The sequence below is a fragment of the Budorcas taxicolor genome, chromosome Y (assembly GCF_023091745.1).
Source record: "Budorcas taxicolor isolate Tak-1 chromosome Y, Takin1.1, whole genome shotgun sequence".
Lineage (NCBI taxonomy): Eukaryota > Metazoa > Chordata > Mammalia > Artiodactyla > Bovidae > Budorcas > Budorcas taxicolor.
The window spans coordinates 654,927-671,227 of NC_068936.1; the positions used below are offsets into that span (position 1 = coordinate 654,927).

A 16,301-nucleotide genomic window follows, 5' to 3' on the forward strand; every position below is an offset into this window, starting at 1 on the left:
GTATGATCCCATTTCCATTGTTGTTTTGGGTTCAAGTTTATATACCCTTTCTGTGTTTCCTGTCTAGAGAAGATCCTTTAGCATTTGCTGGAGAGCTGGTTTGGTGGTGTTGAATTCTCTCAGCTTTTGCTTGTCTGTAAAGCTTTTGATTTCTCCTTCATATTTGAATGAGATCCTTGCTGGATACCGTAATCTGGGCTGTAGGTTTTTCACTTTCATCACTTTTATGTCCTGCCATTCCTTTCTGGCCTAAAGAATTTCTATTGAAAGATCAGCTGTTATCCTTATGGGAGTCCCATTGTGTGTTATTTGTTGTTTTTCCCTTGCTGCTTTTGATATTTGTTCTTTATGTTTGATCTTTGTTAATTTGATTAATGTGTCTCGGGGTGTTTCTCCTTGGGTTTGTCCTGTTTGGGACTCTCTGAGTATCTTGGAATTGGTATTGGAATTCTCTAACCCATTTTAGGGACGTTTTCAACTATACTCGCTTCAGTGTAGGTATGGAGGCTTTTTTTTCTCCTCAAGTATTTTCTCATAGTCTTTCTTTTCATATTATTCTTCTGGGACTCCTATGATTCCAATGTTGGGGCGTTTAATATTTTCCCAGAAGTCTCTGAGATTGTCCTCATTTCTTTTAATTCTTTTTTCCTTTTTCCTCTCTGCTTCATTTATTTACACCATTCTATCTTCCACCTCACTTATCCTAACTTCTGCCTCAATCTACTATGGTTCACTCCAGAGTGGTTTTGATCTCATTGAGAGTTGGACTGTGAGGAAAGCTGAGCACTGAAGAACTGATGCTTTTGAACTGTGGTATTGCAAAAGATTCTTGGGAATCCCTTGGACTGCAAGGAGATCCAACCAGTCCATTCTAAAGGAGATCGGTCCTGGGTGTTCTTTGGAAGGAATGATGCTAAAGCTGAAACTCCAGTACTCTGGCCACCTCATGCGAAGAGTTGACTCATTGGAAAAGACTCTGATGCTGGAAGGGATTGGGGGCAGGAGGAGAAGGGGACAACAGAGAATGAGATGGCTGGATGGCATCACCAACTTGATGGACGTGAGTTTGAGTGAACTCTGGGAGTTGGTGATGGACAGGAAGGCCTGGCATGCTGCGATTCATGGGGTCGCAAAAAGTTGGATACGACTAAGCAACTGAACTGAACTGAACTGACTTTCTTCTAGGTCCTCTTTAAATATTTCTTGCATCTTCTCAATCCTTGTCTCCAGACTATTTATCTGTAACTTCATTTTGGTTTCAAGATTTTGGATCATTTTTACTATTATTATTCTGAATTCTTCTTCAGGTATACTCCCTATCTCCTCCTCTTTTGTTTGGTTTGGTCAGCATTTATCATGTTTCTTTTCCTGTTGAATATTTCTCTGCCTTTTCATCTTGTTTAGATTGTTATGGTTGGGGTGACATTTCTGTATGCTGGAAGTTTTTGGTTTCTCTTTATTGTGGAGGTTCCTCCCCAAGGGTGGGATTGGATGAGTGGCTTGTCAAGGTTTCCTGGTTAGGGAAGCTTATGTCTGTGTTCTGGGGGTAAAGCTGGATCTTTTCTCTCTGGAGTGCAATGAAGTGTCTAGTAGTGAGTTTTGAGGTGTCTGTGACTTTGGTGTGACTTTGGGCAGCCTGTATATTAATGCTCAGGGCTGTGTTCCTGAGTTCTGGAGAATTTGCATGGTGTGTCTTGCTCTGGAACTTGTTGGCTCTTGGGTGGAGCTTGGCTTCAGTGTAGGTATGGAGGCTTTTGGTTGAGCTTTTGTCGATTAATGTCCTTCTAGTCAGGAGTTCTCTGTTCTCAAGTTTTGGATTTAAGCCTCCTGCCTCTGGTTTTCAGTCATATTCTTACAGTAGCCTCAAGACTTCATCTGTACTGCACTGATGATAAAACATCTAGGTTATTGGAGAAAAGATTCTCCACAGTAAGGGACACCCAGAGAGGTTCGCTGAGTTACATGGACAAGAGAAGAGGGAGGAGAGAGATAAAGGTGACTAGGAGGAAAAGAAAGGGAATCAAAAGGAGAGAGAGCAGTCTAGCCAGTAATCAAATCCCTGTGCGCTCTCCACAGCCTGAAACACCCACAGAGGTCACAGAGTTACACAAGAGAAGAGGGAGGCAGGAGCTAGAGGTGACCAGGAGGAGAAGAGGGGGAATCAAAAGGAGAGAGACAGATCTAGCCAGTAATCAGTTCCCTATGTGTTCACCACAATACCCAAAGAGATTCACAGAGCTGGGTAGAGAAGAGAAGTGGGAGAGATGAGTTAGAGGTTACTGGGGGAGGAAAAGGAGAGTTAAAAGGGGAAGAAGGCAATCAAGCCAGTCATGACACTCCTAATTAAAAATGGGTACTGAAGATTATATTCTTAAAGGTACAAAATTGATAACAAATACCAAAAAGCAAAGGTTGAAAATCTAGAGTAGAGGTTAGACTCTCAAAAATAGAATATTTTTTAAAAAGCCAAAAAAAAGAACAAAAATCATTAAAAATATATGTGAAATTTGTGTTAAATATAGGGTCTTTTTTTTTTGCAAGGCAATCTAGGTTATAAAAATGAAAATTAAGGAATAATAAAGGACTTAAAAATAAAAAATAAAAATTTTTTAAATGATATAAAATATATCTAGGAATTTCTCTGGAGCTGTTGTGGACAGCGTGTGGTCAGTTCAGTTTCAGATAGTTCCTGTTCCAGCTTATACTTCTTCTCTAGGTCTATCAGTTCAGTTGCTCAGTCGAGTCCAACTCTTTGCGACCCCATGAATCGCAGCACACCAGGCCTCCTTGTTCATCACTAACTCCCAGAGTTTACCCAGACTCGTGTCCATCAAGTTGGTGATGCCATCCAGCCATCTCATCCAGTGTCATCCCCTTCTCCTCCTGCCCTCAATTCCTCCCAACATCAGGGTCTTTTCCAGTGAGTCAACTCTTTTCATGAGGTAGCCAAAGTATTGAAAATTTCAGCTTCAGCATCAGTCCTTCCAGTGAACATCCAGGACTGATCTCCCTTAGGATGGACTGGTTGGAGCTCTTTGCAGTCCAGGGGACTCTCAAGAGTCTTCTCCAACACCACAGTTCAAAAGCGTCAATTATTCTGCACTCAGCTTTCTTTATAGTCCAACTCTCACATCCATACATGACTAATAGCTTTGACTAGACAGACCCTTGTGGATAAAGTAATGTCTCTGCTTTTTTTAATATGCTGTCTAGGTTCGTCATAACTTTCCTTCCAAGGAGTAAGTGTCTTAATTTCATGGCTGCAGTCACCATCTCCAGTGATTTTGGAGCCCAAAAATATAAATTCTGACACTGTTTCCACTGTTTCCCCATCTATTTCCCATGAAGTGATTGGACCAGAAGCCATGATCTTCGTTTTCTGAATGTTGAGCTTTAAGCCAACTTTTTCACTCTCCTCTTTCACTTTGATAAAGAGGCTTTTTCGTTCCTCTTCACTTTCTGCCATAAGGGTGGTGTCATCTGCATATCTGAGATTATTGATATTTCTCGCAGCAATCTTGATTCCAGCTTGTGTTTCTTCTAGTCCAGCATTTCTCATGATGTACTCTGCATATAAGTTAAATAAGCAGGGTGACAGTATATAGGCCTTTTCCAATGTAGTCGTTGCTAACCGCAGGGTTTTAATCAGTTGCACCTGTCACTTCCAAAGCCGTTCCCTCTTTATTTTAGCTTCCTGTTTGCAAGTCTCTTCTTCAGTGTCTTAATTTCCATGCTGACACAAGGGGGCGAAGGTGGTCACTTATTTAGGGTTGCTGTGCTGTGGTGAGAGAGGAACACTGCAAACAAATATCACTGGCATGTGTGGGGAGTGCTCGCAGTGTCTGGGTCAAACTGGGTTGTCCCCAATCACAGAGTGCGTTTTCATCCAATCCCAGAGGCAATGCCAAACAATGATCAGACTACTGCACAATTGCACTCATCTCACACACTAATAAAGTAATGCTCAAAATTCACCAAGCCAGGCTTCAGCAGTACATGAACCGTGAACTTCCAGATGTTCAAGCTGGATTTAGAAAAGGCAGAGAAACCAGAGATTGAATTGCCACCATCTGCTACATCATTGATAAAGCAAGAGAGTTCCAGAAAAATATCTATTTCACAGACTTGGTTGGGACTGCGTTTTGTATCCTTCACAGGTCCAAGCAGCTCAGGCGAACAGGTGCTTGGTGAGCACACTCTTCTCAGGTGATGCATCTTATCACCTCCCCCATCCCAGGCTCTCAGTCTCCTGAATGCACAGCGGGAATGCCATCTCAGGTGTGCTGTATGTATCCTCTGGGGAACTGATCTCTGGCTATGACCTTCCTGGCAGATGTCAACTGTCCAGGATCTCAGGAAACCTTTGGTTAGCTACTGGGAGCCTGCTCGCAGTTTGGTAGAGGATACAGTCTCTGGGGACGAGTTTTCTCCTTGGCTTCTGGCTCTGGCTATCGCCTCTGGCATGGGGAGGGGCTGGTCTGCAACTAGCTAGCTCTCCTCTGGTATTTGCTCAGTCCTTCCTTTTGTGAGCAGGCCAGGCTCTGACTAGGTTAGAGCTTTTCATAGGAAAGTTCTCTTTCTTTCTTTCTTTCTCTATTTTTTTTTTTTTTTTTTTTTGTCCTCTCTCTCTCTCTCTCTCTGGCTATACCACAGTTTGGGTTGCTATCTTGGGTTAGCTCCCTTAAATTGTCTTCAGGGCATTCAGGCCTGGTCCTTACCCGAAGCAATGCAGCCCACGCCTCCCTGTTCTGCCTCCACTTGGTAGTGGCAGAAGCAAGCTTCTGGGCTATTTCTCCACTCGGAGTTGCGGTTAGGCACATAATATGTGGGGTTTATTATTATTAACTTTTTCTCCTGCTGGTTATGTTGCCCTCTGAGATTCCAACACTCCCCCACAAACCCGCTGGTGAGAGGGTTTCCTGGTGTTTGGAAACTTCTCCTCTTTCACTACTCCCTCTCTGGGACAGGTCTCTGTCTCTAACTCATTTGTCTTTCTTTTTATCTTTTATATTTTGTCCTACCTCCTTTTGAAGACAATGGGCTGCCTCTTTGGGTGCCTGGTGTCCTCTGCCAGTGTTCATAAGTTGTTTCTTGGAATTTGCTCAGAGTTCAAATGATCTTTCAATGAATTTTTGGGGGAGAAAGTGGTCTCCCCATCCTATTTCTCTACCATCTTAGGACTGCCCCCCATTATGATTATTATTACATATTCTTTTTCATTTCTAATGATCAGTCTGTTCAAATTACTTAGTTGTTTTTCTTTTTTTATTCAGTTTTGGTGAGCTATGTGTTTTTAGAAAATTGTCCATTTGTTCTGGGTTTTGAATTTGTTGGTGTATAATTGTTCATAGTATTTTCTTAGGATTTTTTTTATTTATTTGTAATTGGCTTTTATATCTCCTTTTCATTTCTTATTTTGTTTATTTGAATCTGTTTCTTTTCTTGGTGAGCCTGACCAGAGGTTATCAATTTTGTTACTCTTTCAAAGACTCAGCTCTTGGTTTTATTGACTTATTTTTTTTATATTTCTACTTTATTTTCTATTATCTTTATTAATTCCTTCTTTCTGCTAACTTTAGGTTTTGTTTGTTCTTTTTCTGGTTATTTTAAGTGGTATATTACATTTTTATTAAGGTTTTTCTTGTTTTTTGATGAAAGTGTATATTATTGTGAATCTCCAAGAACTGCTTTTGCTACATCCCATAAATTTTTTGTATGGTTCTGTTTTCATTGTCATTTGTCTAAAGGTATTTTTAAATTTCCTCTTTGGTTTCCTGGATCCATTGGTTTTCCATTAGTATATTGTTTAGTCTGCATGTGGTCATTTTTTTCCCATTTCTTTTTCTGTGGTTGTTTTCTTTTTTTCCTGCCTTTGTAGTCAGAAAAGATATGTGAAATAATTTCTGTATCCTTACATTGTTCAGGCTTGTTTTGTGCTCCAATATGTGGTCAGTTGTAGAGACTGTGCCATTTGCAGCTAAAAGAAACGTCTATTGGTTTTTTGTTGTTGGTTGGTTGGTTGGATACAGTGTGCTGAAAATACCAATTAGATCTAACTGTTCTATTGTACTATTTAAGATCTGTTGCCTTACTGTTCTCTTGCCTAGAAGTTCAGTCAATTGATAGGACTAGGGTGTTAAACTCTCCTATCATTATTGTATTCTTGTGATTTTCTCTCTTTATATCTGTTAGTGTTTGTTTTACATACTTAGGTGCTCGTATATTAGGTGTATATATTTTAACTGATGTGAAATACACTGCTTGTATTGATCCTTTTATCATTATAAAGTGTCATTCATGACCTTTCTTTTTGACATTTGTTTTAAAGCATGTGTTGTTTGATGTAAGTATTGTGACCCCCTACTTTCTTGTCATTTCTGTTTGAATGAAATAGCTTTTTTGTATCTCCCCATTTTCAGTCTGTGTTCCTTGCCCTAAAGTGGGTCTCTAATAGCAGCATATTGTAAGCTCTTTTTTTCTTTTTTATCCAATCTACTACTGTCTGTCTGTTGTTTGGACCATTCATTCCTTTTACATTAAAGGTCTTTATTGTTAGATTCTACAGTGTACAGGAAACAGAGAGCAAGACCATCCCCAAGAAAAAGAAAGGCAAAAAAGCAAAAGGGCTGTCTGAGGAGGACTTACGAATAGCTATGAAAAGAAAAAGCAAAAAGGGAGGAGAAAAGGAAGGATATACCCATTCAAATGCAGAGTTCCAAAGAATAGCAAGGATAGATAAAGCCTTCCCCAGTGATCAGTGCAAAGAAATAGAGAAAAACAATAGAATGGGAAAACTTGAGATCTCTTCAAAAAAATAGAGATACCAAGGGAATATTTCATGCAAAGATGGGCTCAATAAAGGACAGAAATGCTATGGGCCTAACAGAAGCAGAAGATATTGAGAAAAAGTTGTACAAAAAAGATCTTCACAACCCAGATAATCACGATGGTGGTATGACCACTCACCTAGAGCCAGACATCCTTGAATTTGAAGTCAGGTGGGCCTTAGGAAGCATCACTATGAACAAAGCCAGTGAGGGTGATGGAATTCTAGTTGAGCTGTTTCATTTCCTAAAAGATGATGCTGTGAAAGTGCTGCACTCAATATGCCAGCAAATTTGGAAAACTCAGCAGTGGCCACGGGACTGGAAAAGGTCGGTTTTCATTCCAATCCCAAAGAAAGGCAATGCCAGAGAATGCTCAGACTACTGCACAATTGCACTCATCTCACATGCTAGTAAAGTAATGCTCAAAATTCTCCAAGTCAGGCTTCACCAATACATGAACTGTTAACTTCCAGATGTTCAAGCTGGGTTTAGAAAAGGCAGAGGAACCTGAGATCAAATTGTCAACATCTGCTGGCTCATGGAAAAAGCAAGAGAGTTCCAGAAAAAACAGCTATTTCTGCTTTATTGACTATGCCAAAGCCTTGACTGTGTGAATCACAATAAACTGTGGAAAATTCTGAAAGAGATGGGAATACCAGACCACCTGACCTGCCTCTTGAGAACCCTGTATGCAGGTCAGGAAGCAACAGTTAGAACTGGACATGGAACAACAGACTAGTTCCAAATAGGAAAAGGAGTACGTCAAGGCTGTATATGGTCACCCTGCTTATTTAACTTCTATGCAGAGTACATCATGAGAAACGCTGGAGTGGAAGAAACACAAGCTGGAATCAAGATTGCCAGGAGAAATATCAATAACCTCAGATATGCAGATGACACCACTCTTATGGCAGAAAGTGAAGAACTAAAGAGCCCTCTGGATGAAAGTGAAAGAGAAGAGTGAAAATGTTGGCTTAAAGCTCAACATTCAGAAAGCAAAGATCATGGCACCTAGTCCCATCACTTCATGGCAAATAGATGCAGAAATAGTAGAAACAGTGGCAGACTTTATTTTGGGGGGCTCCAAAACACTGTGTATGATGACTGCAACTATGAAATTAAAAGACATTTACTTCTTGGAATAAAAAGTTAATACTAAACTAGACAGCATATTAAAAAGCAGAGACATTACTTTGCCAACAAAGGTCTGTCTCACTGTAAAGTAATTAACCTCCAATTAAAATAAATTTATATTTAAAAAAAGAGTATGGTTCTTCCAGTAGTCATGTATGGATGTGAGAGTTGGACTGTAAAGAAAGCTGAGTGCCAAAGAAATGATTCTTTTGAACTGTGGTATTGGAGAAAACTCATGAGAGTCCCTTGGATAGCAAGGAGATCCAACCAGTCCATCCTAAAGGAAATAAGTCCTGAATATTATTGGAAGGACTGATGCTGAAACTGAAATTCTAATACTTTGGTCACTTGATGTGAATGGCTGACTCATTTGTAAAGACCCTGATGCTGGGAAAGGTTGCAGGTGAAAGGAGAAGGGCCTGACCGAGGATGAGACGGTTGGATGGCATCACTGACTCAATGGGCATTAGTTTGAGTTAACTCCCAGAGTTGGTGATGGACAAGGAGGCATGGCATCCTGTAATCCATGGGGTGCAAAGAGTCAGACAGAAGTCTGAGTGACTGAACTGCATTGAACTGGTTGTTTAGATTTTATCAGAATGGAAACCACAATCACAAAAACAAATCCAACGTGATGACATGGATCACAATGTTGTTTAACTCAGTGACACTATGAGCCATCCCATGTAGGGCTAAGATGGAGGAGTCATGGTGGAGAGTCCTGGGTCCACTGGAGAAGGGAATGGCAAACAAACTCAGCAGTCTTGCCTTAGAACCCATGAACAGTATGAAAATGCAAAAAGATATGATACTGAAAAATAAAGTCCCCCAGCTTGGTTGGTGCCCAGTATGATACTGGAGAAGAGCTGAGTAATAGCTCCAAAAGGAATGAAGAGTCTGAGCCAATTTGGAAACAGTGCCCAGTTGTGGATGTGCCTAGTGGTTAAAGTGAAGCCTAATGCTGTAAAGAGCAGTATTGCATAGGAACTTGGAATGATAGCTCCATGAATCAAGGTAATTGGAAGTGGTCGAACAGAAGATGGCAAGTGTGAACGTCGAAATTTTATGAATCAGTGAACTAAAATGGATTGGAATGGGCAAATTTAATTCAGATGTCCATTTTATATGTACTACTGTGGGCCAGAATCCCTTAGAAGAAATGGAATGGCTCTCATAGTGAACAGAAAGAGCCTGAAATGCAGTACATAGGTACAATCTCAAAAATGACCAAGTGATGTCATCTCGTTTCCAAGGCAAACCGTTCAATATCACAGTAATCCAACTGTAATCCACAGTAATCCATCTATGCCCCAATCACTAATGCCAAAGAAGCTGAAGTTGAACAGTTCTGTGAAGACCTACAAGATTTTCTAGAACTAACACCAAAAAAAAAAAGTCCTTTTCCTCATAGGGGACTAGAATGCAAAAATAGGAAGTCAAGAGGTACTTGGAGTAATAGGCAAGTTGGTCTTGGAGTACAAAATGAGGAAAAGGAAAGACTAACAGAGTTCTGCCAAGAGAATGCACTGGTCATAGCAAACACCATGTTCCAACAACACAAGAGATGACTCTACACGTGGACATAAGCAGATGGTCATTACTGAAATCCTATTATTATATTCTTCGCAGCCGAAGATGGAGAAGCTCTATATAATCAGCATAAAAAAGACCTGCGGCTGAGTGTGGCTCAGATTGTGAACTCCTTTTTGCAAAATTCAGACTTAATTTGAACCAGATATCTTGGCATGAGAGGTCAAGTGCATCTTAGGACACATCACTACAAACAAAGCTAGTGGAGGTGATGGAATTCCAGATAAGCTGTTTCACATCCTAAAAGATAATGCTGTGAAAGTGTTGCACTCATATGCCAGGAAATTTGTAAAACTCAGCAGTGGCCATGGGACTGGGAAAGGTCATTTTTCATTTGAATCGCTAAGAAAGGCAATGCCAAAGAATGCTCAAACACAGTTGCACTCATCTCACACGCTAGTAAAGTAATGCTCAAAATTCTCCAAGCCAGCCTTCAGTAATACATGAACTGTGAACTTCCAGATATTCAAGCTGGTTTTAGAAAAGGCAGAGGAACCAGAGATCAAATTGCCAGCATCCACTAGATGACTGAAAAAGCAAGAGAGTTCCAGAAAAACATCTATTTCTGCTTCACTGACTACACCATGTATGGATGTGAGAGTTGGACTGTAAAGAAAGCTGAGCACCGAAGAATTGATGCTTTTGAAGTTGGTCTTGGAGAAGACTCTTGAGAGTCCCTTGGACGGCAAGGAGATCCAACCAGTCCATCCTAAAGGAGATCAGTCCTGAGTGTTCATTGGAAGGACTGATGTTGAAGCTGAAACTCCAATACTTTGGCCACCTGATGTGAACAGCTGACTCATTTGAAAAGAACCTGATTCTGGGAAAGATTGAGGGCAGAAGGAGAAGGGGACCACAGAGGATGAAATAGTTGGATGGCATCGCCGACTCAACGGACATGGGTTTGAGTGAACTCCGGGAGTTGGTGATGGACAGGAAGGCCTGGCGTGCTGCGGTTCATGGGGTTGCAGAGTCAGACACAGCTGAGCGACTGAACTGACTGACTGTGCTAAAGCCTTTGACTTTGTGGAGCAGAACACACTGTGGAAAATTCTCAAAGAAATGGGAATACAGACCACCCTACCTGCCTCCCAAGAAATTTGTATGCAGGTCAAGGGGCAACAGTTAGAACCAGGCATGTAACAATGAGCTGTTTCCAAATTGGAAAGGAGTATGTCAAGACTATATATTGTTACCCTGCTTATTTAACTTGTATGCAGAGTATATCATGAGAAATGCTGGACTGGAAGAAACACAAGCTGGAATCAAGATTGCTAGAAGAAATATCAGTAACCTCAGATACACAGATGACACGACCCATATGGTGGAAAGCAAAGAGGAGCTAAAGAATCTCTTGTCGAAAGTGAAAGAGGAGAATGAAAAAGCTGGCTTAAAGCTCAACATTGAAAAAACAAAGATCATGGTATCCAGTGCCATCCTTCATTGCAAATAGTTGGGGAAACAATGGAAACAGTGACACTTTATTTTCTTGGGCTCCAGAATCACTGTAGATTTGACTACAGCCATGAAATTAAAAAACACTTGCTCCTTGGAAGAAAAGCTATGACAAACCTAGACAACATTTATAAAAGCAGAGACAGCACTTTGCCACCAAAGGTCTATTTGTCTAGTCAAAGCTATGTTTTTTCCACTAGTCATGTATGAATGTGAGAGTTGAACCATCAAGAAGGCTGAAGAATTGACTTTTGTACTGTGGTGTTGGAGAAGATTTTTGAGAGTCCCTTGCAAGAAAAGCAAAGCAGTCATTCCTAAAGTAAATCAACCTGCATATGTATTGGAAGACTGATACTGAAGCTGAAGCTCAGTACTTTGGTCACTGAATGCGAATGGCTGACTTCCTAGAAAAGGCCTGATGCTTGAAAAATTGAAGGCAGGAGGAGAAGGGAACAACAGAGGACGAGAGACAGTGTCAGTTGGATGGCATCACTGACTCAATGGACATGAATTTGAGCAACCTCCAGGAGTTGGTGATCAGCAGGGAAGCTTGATGCGCTGCAGTCCATGGGGGTCACAGAATGTTGGACAGAGTTGGGAGACTGAAAAGAAATAGTTTATTGCCATTTTAAGAAATATTTTCCCATTGATTTTATATTTCTTTGTCCATTTCTTTTTGTTTTACTTTGTGTGACTTGATGAATTTTTTTATTATAGTTACATTGTCTTCTTTTTGTTTTTTGTGAATCTGTTGTATGTTTTTTTGTTTTATAGTTACCCTGTTTTCATCCTTTATCTACTTGCCTTAGACTGGTAGCCATATAGACTCAAACAATTCTAGGAAGTAGGGGCAATCTACATTTTCTTACTCTCTTCCCTCAAATTTTATGATTTTTATGTCCTCTTTTATATCTTCATGTTCATTTGTCTGACATTCATTGTGATTATCATCACTTTCTTAGATTTTTTAAAAAATATCTATACTGGCTAATTTGGGGCTTCCCAGATGGTTCAGTAATAAAAAAAAAATCTGCCTGAAGTGCAGGAGATATAGGTTCAGTCCCTGGTTTGGGAAGATCCCCAGGAGGAGGAAATGACAACCCACTCCAGTATTCTTGCCTGGAAAACTCCATGGACAGAGGAGTCTAGTATAATGATCATAGGCTACAACCCATGAGGGCTAAGAATTAGATTTGACTGAGCAACTGAGCATGCATGCATGCCAAGTATCCTGGGTTGCAGATTTTTCCTTTTTAGTGCTTTGAATATCTCTTGCCAAGCCGTTTGGGGCTGCAACATTTCTGTAGGGAAATCAGCTGATTGCTTTATGGGGGTTCTCTTATAATTAATTCTGTCTTTCTCTTGTTGCTGTTAGCACACCCTCTTTAACTTTTGCCATTTCTATAGTATGTCTTGATGTAGGTCTCTTTGGGTTTGCCTTGTGTGGAACCCTCTGTTTCCTGCACTTGGATATCTGTTTACATCTTCAGGTTTGGGAAGTTTTCAGCCATAATTTATTCAAATACTTTTTTTACCTTTTCTCTGTCTTCCCCACCTGGAATCCATATTATGTATAGATTGGCATGCTTTTTATTGTTCCATAGGTCTTGTATATAGAGTTCTTTTTTTTTTTTTAATTTGGCTTTCTGTTTATTGTCTTGAATGAGTGATCTTCATTATTCTATCTTCTGGGGCACTTACTGATTCTTCTGAATTATTTGTTTTGTTTTGGCCACGCCACATGAATTGCAAGATCTTCGTTTCCTGACCAGGGATTGAATCCACACCTTTGTCAGTGAAAGCATGGGGTCCTAACCACTGCACTACTGGGGAATTGCCTGTTTTTCTGCATTATTCATTCCTGTTCATTGCCTTTAGTTTGGTTTTCATCTCAGCAAATGAGTTTTGTGATTTTCTTGCTTCCTCTTTATAGTTTCTAGTCCATTTTTATAGTACTTTGAACTTATACTGATAACTTGTTCTTAATTTCTTTAGTATTTCCATCCTTTTTTGAAATCTGTGCTGTTAAACTGAAGAGGTCTGTTTCATTGTTTGTTCTTTCAGAGGAGTTTTCTTGGTTTAATCACCCTTAACTAGGGGTACTTCCTCTGCTTCATTTTACTTAATTTTCTCTCCTGAATTTACAGCAAAGAAGTATATCTACTGTGGTCCCAGGGGACTGTTTATATGGGGAAGCGTCCCTGTGTAGCTTCTGTGGGTTTAATGTTTGTTTGTCATGAGGGCTGTTTTTGGTTTGAATGCCTGTGGCCTCTTTGCTCAATGTGTGCTGGCCATGATCATTATACCCTTATAATCCAGGTATGCAGATGTGGTGGCTGGTGCCCAGTCTTGAGGTTCTCGGCATTGGTGGAGGATCTCATACACACCCCCTAGAGCATGTGATGGAATCACAGGCAGCTTGAGACCACTCCTGGAGCCTGGGAGAGTGGCAATGGCAGCAGGTCGAGATTGCTTCTGTAACTTGGGGTGGAGAGCAGCAGAGGCTCAGAACCGACCTGAAGCCTGTGGCATGCAGATGGCGGTTGCCATGCCCATGATCCCTCCTGGAGGTTCTGTAGGCTGTGTCATACTGCCTGACAGCATGCACAGCAGAAAAGGCTGCAGTGGTGTGTCCCACCACTCCCCTCACATACCCCAACCATCAATAGCACCTAGCCTCTAAGGCGGCCCAAGCTTCCTCCATGTACACCCTCAGAAGTGACTGCTCCAGACTCCAGCCCCTTCAGGCTGTTTCCACACAGCCCACCCTAGCCCTCTCCCTGAGTCTGATATCCAAAGTGTAAACTTCAACACCCAGCTCCTGTCTGCATGGGTGGACACATGTCTCTGGGTGGGGAATACAGGGCAGACCTTTTGTGCAGGTCTGTCTCTCTCCCAGCTGCTGCACATCAGAGTCTGCATTCTCCTCCAAGGCTCTGGAGCTCACCCCCATCTTGACTGATCTCCTGCAGTGCAGGAACCTTGCCTCTTTCACAGCTCCTTCCTGAGGGTACAGATCCTGTCCCAGATTCTTCTTCATTTTCTTTTGTTGTACAATTTTGGAACCAACCTGGTTTCATGGAGATTATTTTGCCCTTTTGGAGATCTGAGATCTTCTGCCAGTGTTCAGTAGATATTCTGTGAGAATCATTCCACACAGAGATGTATTGTTGATGTATTTGTGGGTGGAAGTGGGTTCATGTCTTATGACTCCACCATCTTGATCACTTCCTACAAACTATTTAACATGCTAATTGATTTTTCAATGAAAATATTTCCCAAACCTTTCAGTTTGGTTCCCTACTTTTCCCCCTCCTGTCTCACACTATTTGTTTGTAATCCACAGCACTAGAGAATGAAGTATGCTACAACCCGAAGCACTCTCTTCAAAATTGCTCCATCAGCACATTACTGAGCACCAGGGCTCATGAGAGTAACATCAACGGAGATTTCTTGAAAAACCCTCTGGAAAAAGAGGAGGCAACAGCAGGTCCAGTTACATCACAGATCCCCAGTTACCCAAATGCCAGCAGAGAGGTCAGTTCCCCTGATTCTGACCTTGAGTTTGTAGCCAGTGCCAAGGATAGGGTGAGAAAGCTGGAGCAGGAGGCAGAGAACCTGGAAAAAGCTTTCCAGAACTACCATCAAAGGGTCTGTTGGTGCCCTGCCAAGAGCCTGTTGGCAGTCAGAAGCCCACCTACCCTGTACCTGCCAGGGACTCTCAAGAACATCACTGCAGCTGCTCCCGAGAGGTGTGTTTTTGTGGACAACAGAGTCACCTCTCAGCAGCCTCCGGTAAGCACATGTGAAGGGGACAAAAGTGTGGTGTCCGAGGTGCCCAGCAGTATTGCCTCAAGGTCATGCAAGAGTGCAGTCTCCAGATGGCTCTCCTCCACGCCACTCCCCAGTGCAAGAAGCCATGATAGTGAAATGTACCTGGAAGGTGAGCTATGGACACAGGCCTGTGGATACTCTGGACAGGGGTCACTTTGCTCCTTGTCCCCCCTCTCTGCATAAGAGTGCAGCTGGAAGTATGAGGAGTCATGGGAGCCTCCGAACTGCAGGCTACTGGGGAGCAGGTCATCTCCCCCAGGTCACAGGAGGTGTGGAGGCTGTGGGATGGAGAGTCAAGTGCTGGCATTTTGCTTGGCACATGGAGGTTTTCAGAGAGTGACTGTGGCTTTTTCTGGGCTGTTGGTTAGTTTCATGTGTTCTCTTATTATCACTGCACTTCCATTTTCATGCCCGAATTGTTCTAATTTCCTGTAAAATCATCTGTGGATGATTTTCACTTACTGCACTTCTTGCAAGGATGATAGAATGCACTTTCAAAGTGGTAGAAATCCTTAGAAGTTGCACTGCCATCTTCTCCACGCAATCTGTAACATGCTTGTCGTGGATCCTTCTGCCCCATAGGTCTGAGCCGGTCCGCAGTCGCTGCTCCCTGTCCTGACAGAAAGTCACAGCCATCACTTGCTGAGTCCAAGTGCAGCCTTTCCGTGCACTCACTCTCCAGCCCTCCAGAGCAGAAGGCCTGGTAAGTACCTCATTCTCTGCCCAGCCTCTGCCAAAGCTGATTAGCTTCCTCTGTTCTCAGCCATGGCTGGCTCCACATTTTTAAATGATGTTAATAACCACCTGGCAGGATAGAATATGCAGTCAGATTATAGGATGTGTAATCTCTGAGAATCATCTGAATTATTGGCTGGAGGAAAAAAAAGACTGCTTTTAGTGAATGAATAATTCCTTTTTGTTTGCTAAACATGATGTATAGTGTATGTACTCAGGTATTAATAAGCATCTTCATAGTTTCATGAATAGACTTAGTATTAAAGATAAAGCAGCTGTACTAAATTTGCAAATGCAGTGCTCACTTCAGCAGCACATATGCTAAAATTGAAATGGTACAGAGAAGATTAATTGCCCCTACACAAGGATGTCATGCAAATTCATGAATCACTCCATGTTTTTTAAACTTAAAAGCTTTTGCACGGCAAAGGAAACTATAACCAAGGTGAGACAGTTCTCAGAATGGGAGAAAATAATAGCAAATGAAACAACTGACAAAGAATTAAGTTCCAAAATATACAAACAGCTCATATAACCCAATGCCAGAAAAACAAAGAAGTCAATCAAAAAGTGGGAAAAAGACCTAAACAGACATTTTTCCAAAGATGACATACAGACGACTATGGTTGAAAAGATGCTCAACACCACTTATTATTAAAGAAACACCAAATCAAAACTACAATGAGTTATCACCTCACACTGGTCATAATGGGCATCATCAAAAAG

At 41.5% G+C, this 16,301-nt stretch overlaps 1 protein-coding gene and 1 non-coding gene across 2 annotated transcripts in view; both read left to right on the forward strand.

Moving 5' to 3' along the window:
* Positions 1–16,301, forward strand: part of LOC128071019 (centriole and centriolar satellite protein OFD1-like) — an 83,410-nt gene that overhangs the window by 54,124 nt on the left and 12,985 nt on the right. The window contains exons 15-16 of the mRNA XM_052664015.1: positions 14,353–14,949; positions 15,423–15,543. Coding sequence (XP_052519975.1) covers positions 14,353–14,949; positions 15,423–15,543 — 718 coding nt within the window. The remainder of the gene's footprint in view (positions 1–14,352; positions 14,950–15,422; positions 15,544–16,301) is intronic.
* Positions 15,873–15,977, forward strand: LOC128071091 (U6 spliceosomal RNA). Its single transcript, XR_008201709.1, has one exon. It is a non-coding gene; the product is annotated as a U6 spliceosomal RNA (small nuclear RNA).